This window comes from Strongylocentrotus purpuratus, unplaced genomic scaffold (assembly GCF_000002235.5).
Source record: "Strongylocentrotus purpuratus isolate Spur 01 unplaced genomic scaffold, Spur_5.0 spur5_scaffold_13, whole genome shotgun sequence".
Taxonomy (NCBI): domain Eukaryota; kingdom Metazoa; phylum Echinodermata; class Echinoidea; order Camarodonta; family Strongylocentrotidae; genus Strongylocentrotus; species Strongylocentrotus purpuratus.
The window spans coordinates 25,941,110-25,956,390 of record NW_022145598.1 but is presented as its reverse complement, the minus strand read 5'-3'; the positions used below and the strand labels follow the sequence as shown (position 1 = coordinate 25,956,390).

The 15,281-nt window shown below is 37.1% G+C and overlaps 1 protein-coding gene across 1 annotated transcript; it reads right to left on the bottom strand.

The window, feature by feature from the left end:
* Positions 1-5,921: 5,921 nt before the first annotated feature.
* On the bottom strand, positions 5,922-12,395 carry LOC754557 (regucalcin). Its single transcript, XM_001186139.4, has 7 exons — positions 12,176-12,395; positions 11,064-11,244; positions 9,913-10,092; positions 9,439-9,548; positions 8,397-8,511; positions 7,523-7,654; positions 5,922-6,987 (listed from the first exon to the last, which is right to left on the bottom strand). Exons 2-7 carry the CDS (start codon positions 11,215-11,217, stop codon positions 6,779-6,781), a joined length of 900 nt encoding a protein of 299 aa, XP_001186139.3. The 5' UTR covers positions 11,218-11,244; positions 12,176-12,395; the 3' UTR covers positions 5,922-6,778.
* Between the last annotated feature and the right edge of the window lie 2,886 nt (positions 12,396-15,281).

The following is a 15,281-nucleotide window of genomic DNA, read 5'->3' as shown; positions in this document are numbered from 1 at the left end:
TTCGCACACAATGAGTCAATGGGACTGTATGTGAATGAAAATGGCTATATTTCCTAACCTGAGAGATGTTAGCTGGCAGTACTGGTACTATCATGCAATATAAGTACAACTTTTTATATAAAAACAAAGACTTTAGCAATCTCGACATATTTCAGCGAAACGATGCAATATTATTATTATTTATACTATTTGAAAAACAAAATAGCTAAAAAACGCGCGATTTTTAGGGATGATTTACCGATGTTTATATATTTTGTGGAAGTACGTTAGTCGAATCACATCACTAAATGGCTAAATCGATTACTTATATCAATATTACTCAGAAAAGTTCTTTGATACATTCTTTCATGATGTACCGTTCGATAGATATGCCAATTATGGTATTTCATCAGGTATCCAAACGGGCTGCAAAAAGACCCTTTTTGAACTGCATGATGGAACACGATTTGACAATGGGAACTAGACACTTACTATAAACAGCTGGGGTAAAGAAAATGTGTCAATTCGATTGTGCATATAAGGACCCCTGTTATCAACTAGATAAGGTAATGATATGCATGGAGTTTGTTCGGTTGGTCGTCAGTTTCGGGTTAGTCCCATGTATGTGACTGAGCATTAGGACATAATTTATGGCAAAGTTTTCTATCCCGTAAATCTGGGGAGGATGAAAAACAGTTCAGTTGAAACGAAAATAATTATTGTAAAATATATTATGTTTCATTTCTTTCAATCGCTGATCATTTTACTTGTTCATGTTTCACTTTCTAACCGTAATCATTGGTAAAGTTTTGTTAGACTTTTTAAAAATATAATGTGTCTTATTCTGCCTCGCCCTCCCTTGTAAATACAATTGCATTTAAGTAACAGGCTTCATCTTCATCTGATTAAAAACAAGAACTACACGTGAATTTTAAAAGAAAAAGACCATAAGACTGTACTAAACGGTGATCTGGTATCCTGGGTATGTTGCAACACAATATGAAGAAGTTACTATGTACATACGCACGGTAACACACCTATTAATAATACACATGGGAAAACTATGTACCAATGCTTCGTAATCACCCTTAAGAATTGCAAGATTGATAAGCTTTGTACCTTGCTGTACAAACGAAATATTAAATGTAACTCACCAACAGCATTTGCGGTTGTCATCACATGCATAAACAGAAGCAAACCAATCATTATACTTTTATCAGGTTCCTTCATCTTGTTACGATTACTTGAAGCCAATCCCGATATACCAGACACTCGAGTATCTAAAATTATGTGCTAGCTATTTCCTTGTTGTTGTGACTTTTCCATATTTTGATGCGCGATTTAATATTTGCATTCATGCTCTAAATCAATAAGTGCATTCAATCTTCCGTGGGATTTCAGATTGTTTCGAAAGTCATAAGCACCCATGCATATTTCTGCAAATTTATGCAAGGTCTTTTCAGCTTTTCGAGTTTACGTTATGGTATTCCATGTCCGCAAATGTCATATGAGTCTCATTTTACGCGATTTCAAAGTCATACCAGGGGAATTAAAACCGTTTTCAAGAACCTTGTTTTCCCGTGTTAATCTATATGAGAGATGAGGAGTTGTCTCTTTTCCCCCGAATGCGCATGTCGCCATGCACAGTTTTATCAAGAAGCCAATGAAGTGGTTGGGAAGGCAAAAATAATGCACTTTCCTGCAAATTTATGAAGGGTTTTCTCCAACTCTTGAGCCTTTCTTATGTTTTTCCATTTCTTGAAATTTCAAATAATGCCGTATCAATTCAAAGAGATTCTAGGGTAAGAATAATCATCTTGTCTTTGCATGTGAACCTATGGGAGTTGACATTTGGGGAAGGTCAAAGGCACACATCTCCCTGCAAATTTTTGAGACGTCTCCTCAGCTTATGATTTGGTACTCTATTTCTCCAAATTTCACATAAGTCACATTTGTTCGCAGTTTCAAAATAATTTTAGGGGACTTATAACCATTCTCAAGAACTTTGTTGTCCAGTGCTAGTTGTTTCTTTCAACAGGATGCGCATGCGCAGTTTTGTCAACAATAAAAACAAAAAACGACATGTGAAGTGCGCATTCAACTGTAATTCCTTCTCACTTCACCCCCCCCCCCCCCTTCCTCTTTATCTCTCCTTCCCCCCCCCCCCCTCTCTCTCTCTCTCTCTCTCTCTCTTTCTTTCTCTTGTTCTCTCTTTTTTTCTCTCTCACTCTCTCTCTCTCTCTTCCCTTCTCTCTCTGTTCAGTCTATACCTTTCATTCTTCTCTTCTTTGTACTTTTGCATCACAAGGAATCCCCTGATGTATTTATTTTCCTTGTACATGAAATTAATTGTCAGTGCTCACAAGGCATAAACCTTCGCTTATCTTGGAGCGCTGGCCAGTTCTGTTTAAAATAAGTTCATAACTTCTTCATTTATGTTTTGATGTATACTGATTTATGTATTCAGAACTGAAAAATAAACGAAATGATATGAAAAAGAGGTTCAGAAGGCAAAATGGAGGCAATGTTCAGCAAATTTAATAGGGGTCTTCTCCAACTATTGAGCCTCAAATTTCATAAATTCTCATCTCACATCTTTTAAATGAGATGCTAGGGGGAGAATAATTATTTTCAAAGGACTCTTAAAATATTTGTTCTAAGGTCATGTAAAAGCACCTTCATTTAAGAACCGTAAAAGTCCTGTAATGTTATGCATGATCTCTACGGCTTTTTGAACCTCTGTCATATTAATCCATGCCCACATCAGTCACATTTTACGCAATTTCATGCAGCGAAATATTATTTCAGGGCCGGTGTCTCTTGTTTCCTAATAAAAGCTCTCATTTTATTTCATAATTTGTCTTTTTTTTTCATGTGAGCAATAACGGATACTTCCATATGCATCCTTTAAACCATGAATTTCAAGAAGTATTTCAAATGATATTTTGGACTGAGCATTTTGTAATGCTTTTAACTGCCAGATGGATTCTTAAAATGAGATGACTCCCTTAGCATCACGAGTCTTTAAAAAAAATGTAAAATGTGGCTGGAAACTTGACGTTCGGTAAACTATACGTGGTGAACCTGTCTTTGTATTTTTTTCTCCCGTATTACCAATTGTTTGGACCCGGTTTATTTTAGGTCATCTGGGTAACGGTGGAGGGCAATGTCTTTTAATAGGAGGGTTTTAGTATTTTTTTTTAAAGAAGAAGAAAAAGACAGATTATCCAGATTTGGGAAGGGTGGAAATAATTTGTGAGCTAGCTATTTCATTCTCTTTATGTTAGTGAAATATGACAAGAAATAGCTGAAGTGATTGGACCAAACTTGTATGCCACATGTTTGTGTAGTACACAGTTATGTATAATAGGCATAAGGTGCATGTCACTTTTAGCAAAACTAGTACCCCCCCCCCCCCCCCCCGTGTGTGTGTGTGTGTGTGTGTGTCTCTCTCTCTCTCTCTCTCCCTCTCCCTCTCTCTCTCTCTCTCTCTCTCTCCCTTTCTCTTTCTCTCTCTATCTATCTCTCTCTCCCCCTCTCTCTCTCCCTCTCTCTCTCTCTCTATCTCTCTTCTCTCTCTCTCTCTATTTCTCTCTCTCTCTCTCTCTCTTTCTCTCTTTCTCATTCTCTCACTACCTTCCTGTCTATACCACAATTTTCGTCTCCCATTTGTCCATATCCCTACTAGCTAACTAGAAATGTAGTAACGAATCTTTTCACCCATGCAATTAAACATGTTTCACATAGCGTTTGTTTGTTGTTTGTTGTAGCGGTTATAGACTTCGGTGGTAAGCGCTTTATAATCACCGTTTTTTATAATTATTATTTATAAATAGAAATATTTCCTCCTCAGTTTTTATTTATTATGTAAACATATCTTTTAGTTTGGTTTGGTTCGGCTTTACTTTCCGTATAAAACAATTATACATATTACATACAGTATGTTTAATGAAAATAGGAAATAACTAGAAATGCAATCGTGTCAGAACGATGTGCGTGCAATGACGCCGTGTTTCTACGTGTCAAACGAAAGAGCTTCTCTCGGACTAGCACGAAGTCTGTAGCTTCTGTGATATTGGAGATAGGTAGGGCGAAAGAAAGGCATCAACAGTGACCTTGATGGGATGGTACTATGCCTACGAAGTTTGAAAGAAATTGGGATAGGGGAAAGAACCTAGAAAGGGCTTGCCAGCACTGCGTGCACAAACCAATGGGATTTGGTGCATGTTTGACATTGCAATCAAGTTCGTTCTGGGGGCCAAAAGCGTGAACCCGATATGCCCCATAGACAATGCGTGTAATGAATGGGCGGAAAACGTGCAGGATCTGTATTATGGCCGGAGTTAAATTGTTTTTTCTCTCTCTCTTTACGTCTCTTTATGGGCCGTATTTGGTATCATTAGAAAGAGAATTTCATGGTTGTTATTGTAAACCACTCTCTTTTTTTCTATGATAATCCTATCGAAACACGTGATGTAAAATAGATGTATAGGACAAAATGGCGTCTTAAATGGCCCCCTTGACCAATTTCAAAAATCCGGCCAAGTGGTGCCCTGCGTATTGGAACTCGGCATGTCACTGCAAAATTTCAAGGAAAAAAAAGGACTTTTAAGGGGCGAAAAGCAGTCTGAAAAAATGACGTCATAGCCGAAACGTGTTAGGTTCGGGCGGGACCTCGGCGGAATTCGTGTAGTGATCTTTGTTCAAATGCGATTTACTCACAATTTTCTGTGTGAACATATATAATACTTGGTATCATCCAAAAGGGCACTTCATTGCGGTCACTTTGACACCATTGTTAACTGCGCGCAATGTATTGCGCGCATTGAACGCGCTATTACGTAATCCATAGTAAATTCATCATTTTTGGCGATAACTTTGCGCTGACATATTCGAATTTTACCAAACTTGTTAAACAGTTGTCACGTATATGGATACATATGTCTGCAAAGTTTCATTGATGTAAGTATAACGATCGCCATTTTGGAGCAAGTTGAAGTTATTTCTCAATTTTCTTGAAAATGGCGAATTTGGAGGGCAATTTTCTCAAATTTGGTCAGTGATAGGGTATATAATTTTGTATATGGCTGGAAAGGGCATATCTTCAAGTATCTAAATCCAAAAAAAGGTACGGGTTTGCCAAGCCATTATGGAGATACGGCCACAGAGAGAAAGCCAATTCCCAGAACTTTAGAGGGCGCTATTTATGTTGTGCAAAGCCATTGGAGCGTGAAATTTGGCATGGCTATGTGCAATTATAAGATAAAGATACTGTGAGATTTAAATACAAAACGGAATTTATATGAGAAAGTTATGGCAGTTTTAGACTATTTAGGGGTCCATTTTTCAAGAACTTGAGAGATTTTTGACGGAGTCGGTTTTAGATTTGAATTTCGAGTATGAAGATAGCATTTTGAAGGGCAGGTTATACGTAGCAGATTAAAGAACATCTCTCAGACTATCTAGAGGAATTTGTTAAAAGTTTGTAGGATCTAGGATATTGGAGATAGGAAGGAAGATATAAAGGCCTTAAAATGGACCAGAAACGGACAAAATGGCGCCTGGACGGTCATGCATGAGTGATTTCGAAAATCGAAAAAGTAGGTGACCTTGATGAGATGCTAGAGATGATGCCTACGAAATTTGGAAGGAAATGGATATGATGAAGGCACCTAACTGGGAATAACAAGCACTACGTGCAAAACGAATGTGATTTCCGGACGATAAGGAATATACTAAGGAGAATATTAATGGGGCAGAATGTGAACGAAAACAAGGCAATGACGAAGGTTCGTCATTGCAATTAGTTACTACGGATGGACCACTCTATACAGAACCATTAATTGAATGGCGCTGCTCTTCCCAGAGGTCATACAGAAAGAAAGGAAAGAGTGAAGAAAATAATTAAACAGGCATGAGCATCACAAAACAACATTCACTTCGTGATAAGAATATAAAAAATATCATGTTTTATATTTCTTTGTCGATGTAACAAACATATTTTTAAGGTTACGAAACATCTTTATAAAGGGATATCTTGATGCACTCAGATGGAGAATAACATTGTCGACAGGTTATGAATGAAAGTCACGAATAAACATTCAGATTGTCGACAAGTTAGACGTCATGAATATTCAGATTGTGAACGAGTTAGACGTCATGAATATTCATATTATTGACAGGTTCACGTTGAAAGGTGACGCCATCAACATTTAGATTACCGACAGATTGGAAATTGTTGTCATGAAAGGTGTATCCCATTTGGATTTATGGACGTTTGTTCAGAAGTTAACATTTAATAATCTCATCTTTGGCATCCAAGATGGAAATTATTCCTCGTTTAATTTCATTAGTTTGTATGCAAAAAAGTATATATATATATATATATATACTCAATTAGATGTTTGAAGGGATCTTTATCGGTTCCATGATTTCAAAAGAAATTAAAATATAATTATGAAGTTGAACAGTCTATGCGCAACAAGAAAGATTTATTCTATGTCTTGATAGACAGAGGCAAGTCCAACTTATCAAGGCCTAAATACTAGAATCTTGTTTTGCTTTCATTGTACCTTACTTTGTCACATTAACGTATCCATCATTTTGTACATTTTCTTATACACTGGTTATTGCTTTGAGGAAAATGGAATGAAGACTTTATTTGAAGAAAAATAAACGTTCTAATCCTTACTCTTAGCCTAACTCATAACATATACATATCTAATGAAATAAGACCAGGAGCAAAATATCGGAGCACCTATTCTGGGCATGTTAAACCTATAAGGTATGCAAAGCACCATTAAATATCTTTAAATACGTCACACTTGACCCCTGTGACCCCAAGGTCAGTGACCCGGAAGAGTGAGCCAGCAGTATCCTGTACTTCGAGTTCGTCTGCATTCAGAAAATGTTTTGCACACGTCACGTAGAGTTCGTCACGATTGGCCCCGCCCCAACAGCAGCTTGTGATGTTCTTGGTTGGGAATTTGATGGATCGAAGTTTTTCACCTGGTAGGGAGAAAGTTCAGAAAAGATCATTTGTGTGTACATCTGTAGTTCAAAGAAAAGAAGATGCGACCGGGTTGCTGATCTACGAATTAGCACAATTCAATTCAGTTTTTAGCTATGAAACACACGGAAAAGTCATTAGACAAACATTTTTTAAATTGGCACTAGAAAAGATATTAAGAGCACTGTAAAAAAAAATTAAAAAAAGAGTACACACTAAATGTATCTTACAAAAAATAAGGTTATCTCCTTCGATCAGTCGTAACTTTGTAATAATTATTTACTTATGATTACCCTTAAGTTACAGATAGATAAAACGCCAATTTGTCTTGTGGCGTCGTCCCCCCCCCCCTCCCTCCACCAATTTAGACAGTATACTTCTTTGCCTGTGTAGCCTGTAATGGTGATCGTTATGCTTTAACAAAGTATTTTATAACAGATGCCATCGGGATATTGGCGACCCGTCGACTGTGTGTTGTTATGAACAATTATGCTCCCGAACCATGATGATACTATCTTCGTCATTTGTTCTTACCTGTTTTAGGGTTATATCTGTTAACGGACCATCCATCAAACATGGCTACCCACAGCATATCCTCGGTATCGATACACATGCCATCCGGGATACCGTCTGACTGAGAGACCTTGATGACCTGCCGTCTGTTTGCTGCGGATTTGACAATTAAATGCATTAAAAGAAAAAAGAAAGTTGTGACAAGATCGATTTGGCAGAACTATGCTCTCCAAAAAAAAAGTCGAAAAGTATTCTGGAAGAAAATTTCAATATCATTATGACATTGCCTATAGAAATGAATGATATAGCCTATTATGTAGAGGTTCATTAATATTTTCGCATTGGTGAATAGCCCTATTTTCTCCCAGTCGTGTTTAATAAATGGTTAGAAAAGATTATATCCTCCAAAATTGATGCAACTGCATCTACTTTTCCATATAACAGTAGTACATATACTTATAATGACTCAGTGAATTTTCTATATATCTACAATGACTTTATGTCCGTTGCACACGAGGCGTCGTTTGCTGACGCATTTCAGCGTCAGCAGCTGCCACTGGCTTTGACGCATTACGTGGGGATGACGTCATAATTTTACAAAAAGAATGCAGAATGAACAGTGTTTGAAATTATTGCGCTGAAGGTCTGGCGCAACGAATTTACCTAATATTATATCAGGTTCGTAGACTTGAATAGCGCAAAGCCTTTTCCGGGCTATAAATTTTTCTTGAACGCGTGAAGTTAGGGGGGGGGGAATTGGTGAAAATTACAGAAAATAGATATTCGAGCTTCTCACTGCCCAACTATGAGGATATTCAGGCTCCTGGCTTCCTTGATATGAGGATGTTCGGTTGACTGAATATCGGCTTTATAAGTCATGGGAATGATTATGTACCAATTTCACCGGTTTTGATGTTGTAGTCAAAAGCATCCACTCCATACGTCAGCGAATCGATGTAATACATTGTTTTGCGATCGCTGGACCAGGCCAAACCATTTGAAATATCCACCTGCGATTTGAGATTGTTACAATAAATAAAAAATATATTATTAGCAAAGATGTAACTGTGTGGTTTTGATAAATGGTATGGTTTTGCCTGACTGAATAAAGAAAAGTCGGCAAGTACTGACACATAGGGGTGAAGGAGCAAATCATGTTCCATCTATTACGTAATCCAAACATTAGTTTTATAGGACATACAAATAGGATATTGCTATTTCACTTGAGTTGATTTTTCGAAAATATTTTCAATTGAGTTTGAGTCGTTTCCTATGAATGTTGGATTTCCCTTCAAAATATTGGCGTCACCCCTTTGCCCCCCCCCCCCCTTCCCCTTTTCCCTCCGCTTTCTCGCCCCCATGAAAGCTCCCACAACAGGTCACAGGATGATTACGTTCGAAAGGGTAACCTTCAATGTCTTTTTCATAAACAGATGAAAAAGTACATTGATCATCCTCGACGTTATTACTATGGGGCATAATTTTGAGTAAATATGACATCAAAAATGAGGAATTTGTGATATACCGAAGCAGCACAACAACATATAAACTTATTATATTACATAACGTGATCATTAAATGAATTGACAGATAATTTATTATTTCTTTAATGCTCCATATCCCCGATTCAGTTTCTTAAGAGTTTGCCAAATGACGTTTAATTCGTGTTTCATGAAATGTTCGGACATTTAAGCGAAATAAGACAGAATCCAAATGAGTGCCAAAGAGGGCGACATCTTTTTCCTTCAACTGAAAGTTGATGGTTGGTAATAACATTGTGCGCATGGAAGGTTATACACATATTTCTCCAAGGGGTTGCCGGTAACTTAAAACTGTCAAATAGAATAAAGCATCTTATTTATAGGGGGAAATATATGTTCCGGGGTGTATCTCTCCTAACTCCTTGGTTCTACATTATTTTCAGGTGAGAAACCTACATTCTGCACGCACTCATTAAGTTTCTTGTCATGATGCAAACAGAAGAGGGAGCCCTGTCCTTTCTCGGTCTCTGCAGAACTTTTCGTGGGATCCTGAATAGCCATCGTTCCTAGCATATGAAAGACAGAGGGAAATGAATAGCGAGGAAGAGAGAATGACTTATAGAAGAAAGAAAGACAGACGCAAATGCACCATTATTACTATTTTAGTATAATTAACATCATTAAACCTACTCTGAATGTTTCTGTTACAAATACTAATACATGTACGATTATCACGACTATTATATGACTATTAATTACTATTAGTATTACTATTACTGTTTAAATTACTAAGTATTATTAATTAGTACTATTACTATTACCATTAGTATCAATATAACCATTGCCATAACTATTATTATTACTATTAATATTACTATTACTAGCTATTACCATTACTGATTTCATCACTATTACTACTATGGCCCTTACCTGCCCAGAATCTTCCCGCTGGGTCACATTTGCAATCGTTGAACCTGGTCCCCTCTTTCATATCGATTTCAAGCAGTCTTTCGAATGTTCCCGTCTCCCAGTCGACGAGGCCAATCTCGCGACCAACGCTCACTAAGGTTCTCCCGCTAGATGTAGTGACAACCGCTCCAACTTGATCATCTAATTAAATGGTCAAGGGTAAACATGAAATCACAAAGTAAAAGAGTTATAATTATCGCCATTTAAAGGGTTGAGGAATAACCTTTCCGTTACAAAATGGTATAAAACAAGCGTAAACAATTGTGAAGGAAAAACAATACATCATTTTGTATAGAGTACCTACGTGTTAACGTTATATTTGCTCATCGACCAGGTTACTGAATCTGTACGTGAGGTTCACCGCGCAATTTTATAATTAACGGTCTGGAGCAGGGCAAATTCAGTGTTTGGGGCTGGTGTATGCACTCTATAATTGTTTGGAACCAGCAATATTTGCAATTTGGCCAATATGACGTCACATTTCGGTACTCAGTCCATAGGTATGACAAAAAGGGACTAAAATTGCCCTTTTCTATATTTCTTTGAAAATCTGTGAGATCGTGTAATTTACACTTTTAACATGATGGGTCTAATCATGAAATACTACCACGACAGGGACCTACAATACACAGGCCCTGCTCCAGGGTAAACTCACAGAGTGAACCCCCCCCCCCCCCTCCCCCCATCTCCTTCCCGAATCTGCCGAAAGTATGATAAACTAATTTCCCAACATCACTCCAAACATAATGCAAATAAACTAATGAATGAATAAATAAGTAACTAAATTAATAGTTCAAAAAAATATATAGATGAACAAATGGAAAATATATGTTCGGATTAGTCAATACATAAAAAATCTTTGATTAATTTATCAATTCATTTTAATAACCAATTATTCGTTTATCAATAAAGTTATCAATAAGTGAATAAATAATGAAAAATTGAAGGAAAAAATTTAATTTATATATAAAATCAGCAGTTATCGCGATTCGCCGAAAAGGCCGGAAAAATGCTTCGACTTAATTTGTATCAATCGGGGTATCGCCCCCAAGGGCCGCAACCCACTCAAAGTCCCTTACCTCATTAGTATAAGTGTAAGAAAATAAACTTACGGACCATAACCTTTTTGGCCTCCTTAGTCACTGGGTTGAAGCTATGGACAAGCTTGCCATAGATGTCGATATAGAGAAGTGTATTTGTGACGTCATCCCAATGGGGGCCTTCCAAGAGATACCCCATATTCTTCTGAACTACCTCGACAGACATGACGTCACAGTGATTCCCCTAACAAGTCTTGAAATCGGATGGTATTCGGCAAAAGAGAAAAAGGGGAAACTTTAATCGATATGCAGCGATAAAGTCTCGATTTGAAAACGAGAAAAAAAAATGTATGCTCAAATCCATTTTCATAATCCGAACATTGTTACGATGGGATAAAAATGTCCTTCAATCTTATTTTTCGAAAGTCTTTAAGACCGTGTCTTTTGTTTCTATTTTTCTCTTCTAGATTTTTGCTTTTTTCTTTTATAATATTCATCTTCTTCTTCATCTAATATCTCGGATTCTTTATATATTTTGTGGTACGTACGACAAAAATAAAAAATTTGCTCTGTCATGAATTCAAAACTAGCTATCATAATATTTCTTCCCATGTTTTCATCCTTTACACCAAGGGGGCCAATGTCAGAGAAGCTACAGGGGTTTATTATAAATACCACTAAAAAACCTTGTTTTTTCGAAAGATTTCATCCAATTATAATTCAGAGATATGTATCATTAGCGGTCACCTCTAGATCGGAATGGACGTCTCAAATGGCCGCCGTTTTGGTGAATAATAGTACTGTATTTGTCAGAATGAGAATTGCATGCTTTCCGTGATATTAGGTAGGACAAGCCATAACACTTGTCCCACCTAGTAACACTCATTGTATGGAACTACGCTCTTGTTGTTAGTAATTCATTAATTTATCCTAGCTAGGGAACGTGGACATAAAAATGCCACTGGGAATATAAATATGTTTCACGATAACGTCTTAATAGGACTACTTACGCATAAGCATAGATATTCTCAACAAAATGACACATTTTCCTAATACTACGTGTAAAAAGTCTAATTACATTCCTACAATGAATCGTAAACGGTATTTTCGCTCAACGCTAGCCCGACTATATACATGTACTGTACTTGTAATATTCCGCAAAAACACAGAACCATAATTCTTACCACGGCAAAGGCAGTTCCCCAGCTTCCAAGCAGACAGAGCAAGCAAACACTATTGTTATCACCTGAATATGTGCACTCTAGCTTAGGATGGGTAAGCAAAACGGCGCTATATATTCAGCTTTGATAATCATGATAATAACAAACCAAAGTCGAATGCACATGGTCATATGTACGTAGGTCGAAGTGATATTTCACCCACAAAGAGAGCCGCACTGCCATGACATGTACTTTGAACTCATTCAAGCGAAACGAAGATAGTAGCCTTGGCCTACGCCATTAACGTGTGCAAACATTGAGTGAATAGCTCGTATAATTCTCACTGATAATAGGGACTTTTACATTTGCACGTTTTCAGCTTTGACTGCAACGTGTGACGTCATTTTAAGGCACTGCGCTGCGTCACGTCGTCTCAGTCGGCGATCGAGAATGCGTCAACCTTGATTTTCCTAAATCTAGTACGATACTAGTATATGCCGCGTGCGCATAAAATATACAGTTCCTCAGGTAGACAAAGGAACATCCCTTCCCTGCTATTATGTAAAAATGTGTAGAACAAGTGTCACATGCATATTCACCTGTTCTACACATTTTTACATAAGAGCAGTGAAGGGATGTTTTACCACAGCAATAGGCCATTTTCGTAATGTAACCAAATTTAATGCATAGGTCTTTGTGAAGTGCCTCAATACAAAATATTTCATTCACCTGTTAAGAATAATAGTATTTCAATAGACAGAATCCTAACTGCATACATTAGTTGTTGCCACGTTGGACAAACTTTATGGCTTGACCTACCTAGCAACACTTAATATATGCAGTTGCATTCTGACTATTGAAATACTACTATTCCTATCAGGTGATTGAAATAATTTGTATTGAGGCACTTCACAAAGACCTATGCATTAAATTTGGTTACATTAAGAAAATGGCCTATTGTTGAGGGTAGAATGAGGAACTGTATATTTTGACCTCTTTCTTTGTCTGTCATGTAATTCATAGTGTTATTTCCTGCATACATGTATATCGTCGAGTGCAATCTAAAAGATTTCTAATTGTAGTCAACATGGGCAGTTGAGTACGTTGACACGCATGATCAGTCGGCGTACGTCGTGTTCTCGTCCACTCATTCTAAAAGTCCCTATTAACTATTTATATATCATGGTCTGGCCTTGAGGGAGATACCACAAAATATTTCCCAATCTAGATTCATATTGCCCCGAGTCAAAGAAGAGGGCAATATGGGCCTTGTGAGGGCAATATATGTGGTATCTCCAGAAAGTTAAGCCAGTCAATATTGTTATTATTATCCAAATCAGACGTCTAGAGCAATTACATACATGACAATCTCAAAGAAGTCAAAGACGACGGCAATATGGGTCTTGTGAGGGCAATATATGTGGTATCTCCCGAAAGTTAAGCCAGTCAATATTGTTATTATTATCCAAATAAGACATCTAGAGCAATTACATAAATGACAATCTCAAAGAACTGAAATTTTTTTGTCAAACCAGCTAGCATTGTGCATCCATTGCTTGACGAAATTTTCGATTTTCACAAGACCCATATTGCCCTCGTCTTTGACTCGGGGCAATATGAATCTAGTTTGGGAAATTGTATGTGGTATGACCCTCAAGGCCAGTCCATATTATATAATTATATACCTCACATAAGAAATCCAGCCATCTGATAGGTCGAATTTGGAGTCGTGATTTTAGCCATTCCCGTAAAGAAACGAAAAATGCCAGAACCGGTTAATAGTCCAAGAGTGAGAGCCCTCAAAATTCCGGTTACTACGAAAAAAGTAAAAATTTCGCTGCGATACCCATTGATGTACGTGTTAAAATGTTCTCTGTGCGAGCGCGGACACCATACAGTGCTTTTTGTCTGCGATTCCAAAATGATTGAAACTTTCGGTCATTTTTCAAGCAAAGATTACAGACAGTGTCTCAGATTTTCCATGATGTTTTAACCAATCTTTACTCAATAAAAGGATAAGGTAAGAATCCGTGATAGATTTTTGTTTCAATTCGGCATTTTAAAGACATATCGACTGCTTTAATATTCGAGGTATGGCTGCTTTATAATGCTCTCGGGAACTAGTACGTCCTGCCATGACCCCTCGGCGTGCCGCCCACCCAGGCGCGACTCAGGGTCATGGTAGGAAGTGCGCGCGTTCCCCAAAAATAGTGCGCTTCAAAATGATCAAGAAGTGCCTCAAAAAAGTAAAAATCTTTGAGTGACCGGTTTACCATAATCGTTTTCCCCAATACAGTGTAGTGTTATGAAAACCGTTAGAAAACGCAAAATTTGGTTTCGATTTCCAATCATAAATATCTTGATAATCAGGCAGGCGATCGACTTGTAAAAGTCATGGGGTTCCTGACTGACCTAAAAGTTTAAAATTATCATTGCAGCATGAGCTAAATCCAGGATTTTGTTTCAGAATCTGAGACAAAGTTACCGGATCCCTTTAAGGCAAATAATCTAGAGTAATAATCACAAATTTGCTCCATATTCAATTGTTCTCTGAGTAAATTGCATTATGGTATCTTGATTATTCTATATCTCGCATTGAGATCGAGGAAATACCAAGGCATAATACTTAATATTGACCTCATTATTTCAATTGTTTTCCCTGGAAAATACTCTTAGAGTTCTAAATATTTGGCAAGTTTTAGAACCACTGAAGGTTAGTTAGCACCATTTCTACAGGCGAGACATTAATCTACATTTGCCACTCTTGACATTAGAGTCAAGTTGGTTTTCCCAGTTCCATTTGGCACTTCATAAGCTGTTCTTTTTAAATTTCAATATTCTTTTTTGATTCCATTTCGATTCATAAATCATACATAAACAATTCATCTTTCAATTCAATTCAATTCAATTCAGTTTATTAATTTACAATAAAATATACAAACCAGAATACAATCATGACAGAATAAGAGTATAAATCGATCAAGAGTACAAAATAAGTTAAAATGATGAAACAATAAAGCGATACATCAGATAACAACATTTATGTGAATATTTTTCATCAGTAAATGTGTAACTTTAGTTGGAACCTTGTATGTAAATGTAAAAGTTCATTTGCAAATCTATTAAGACC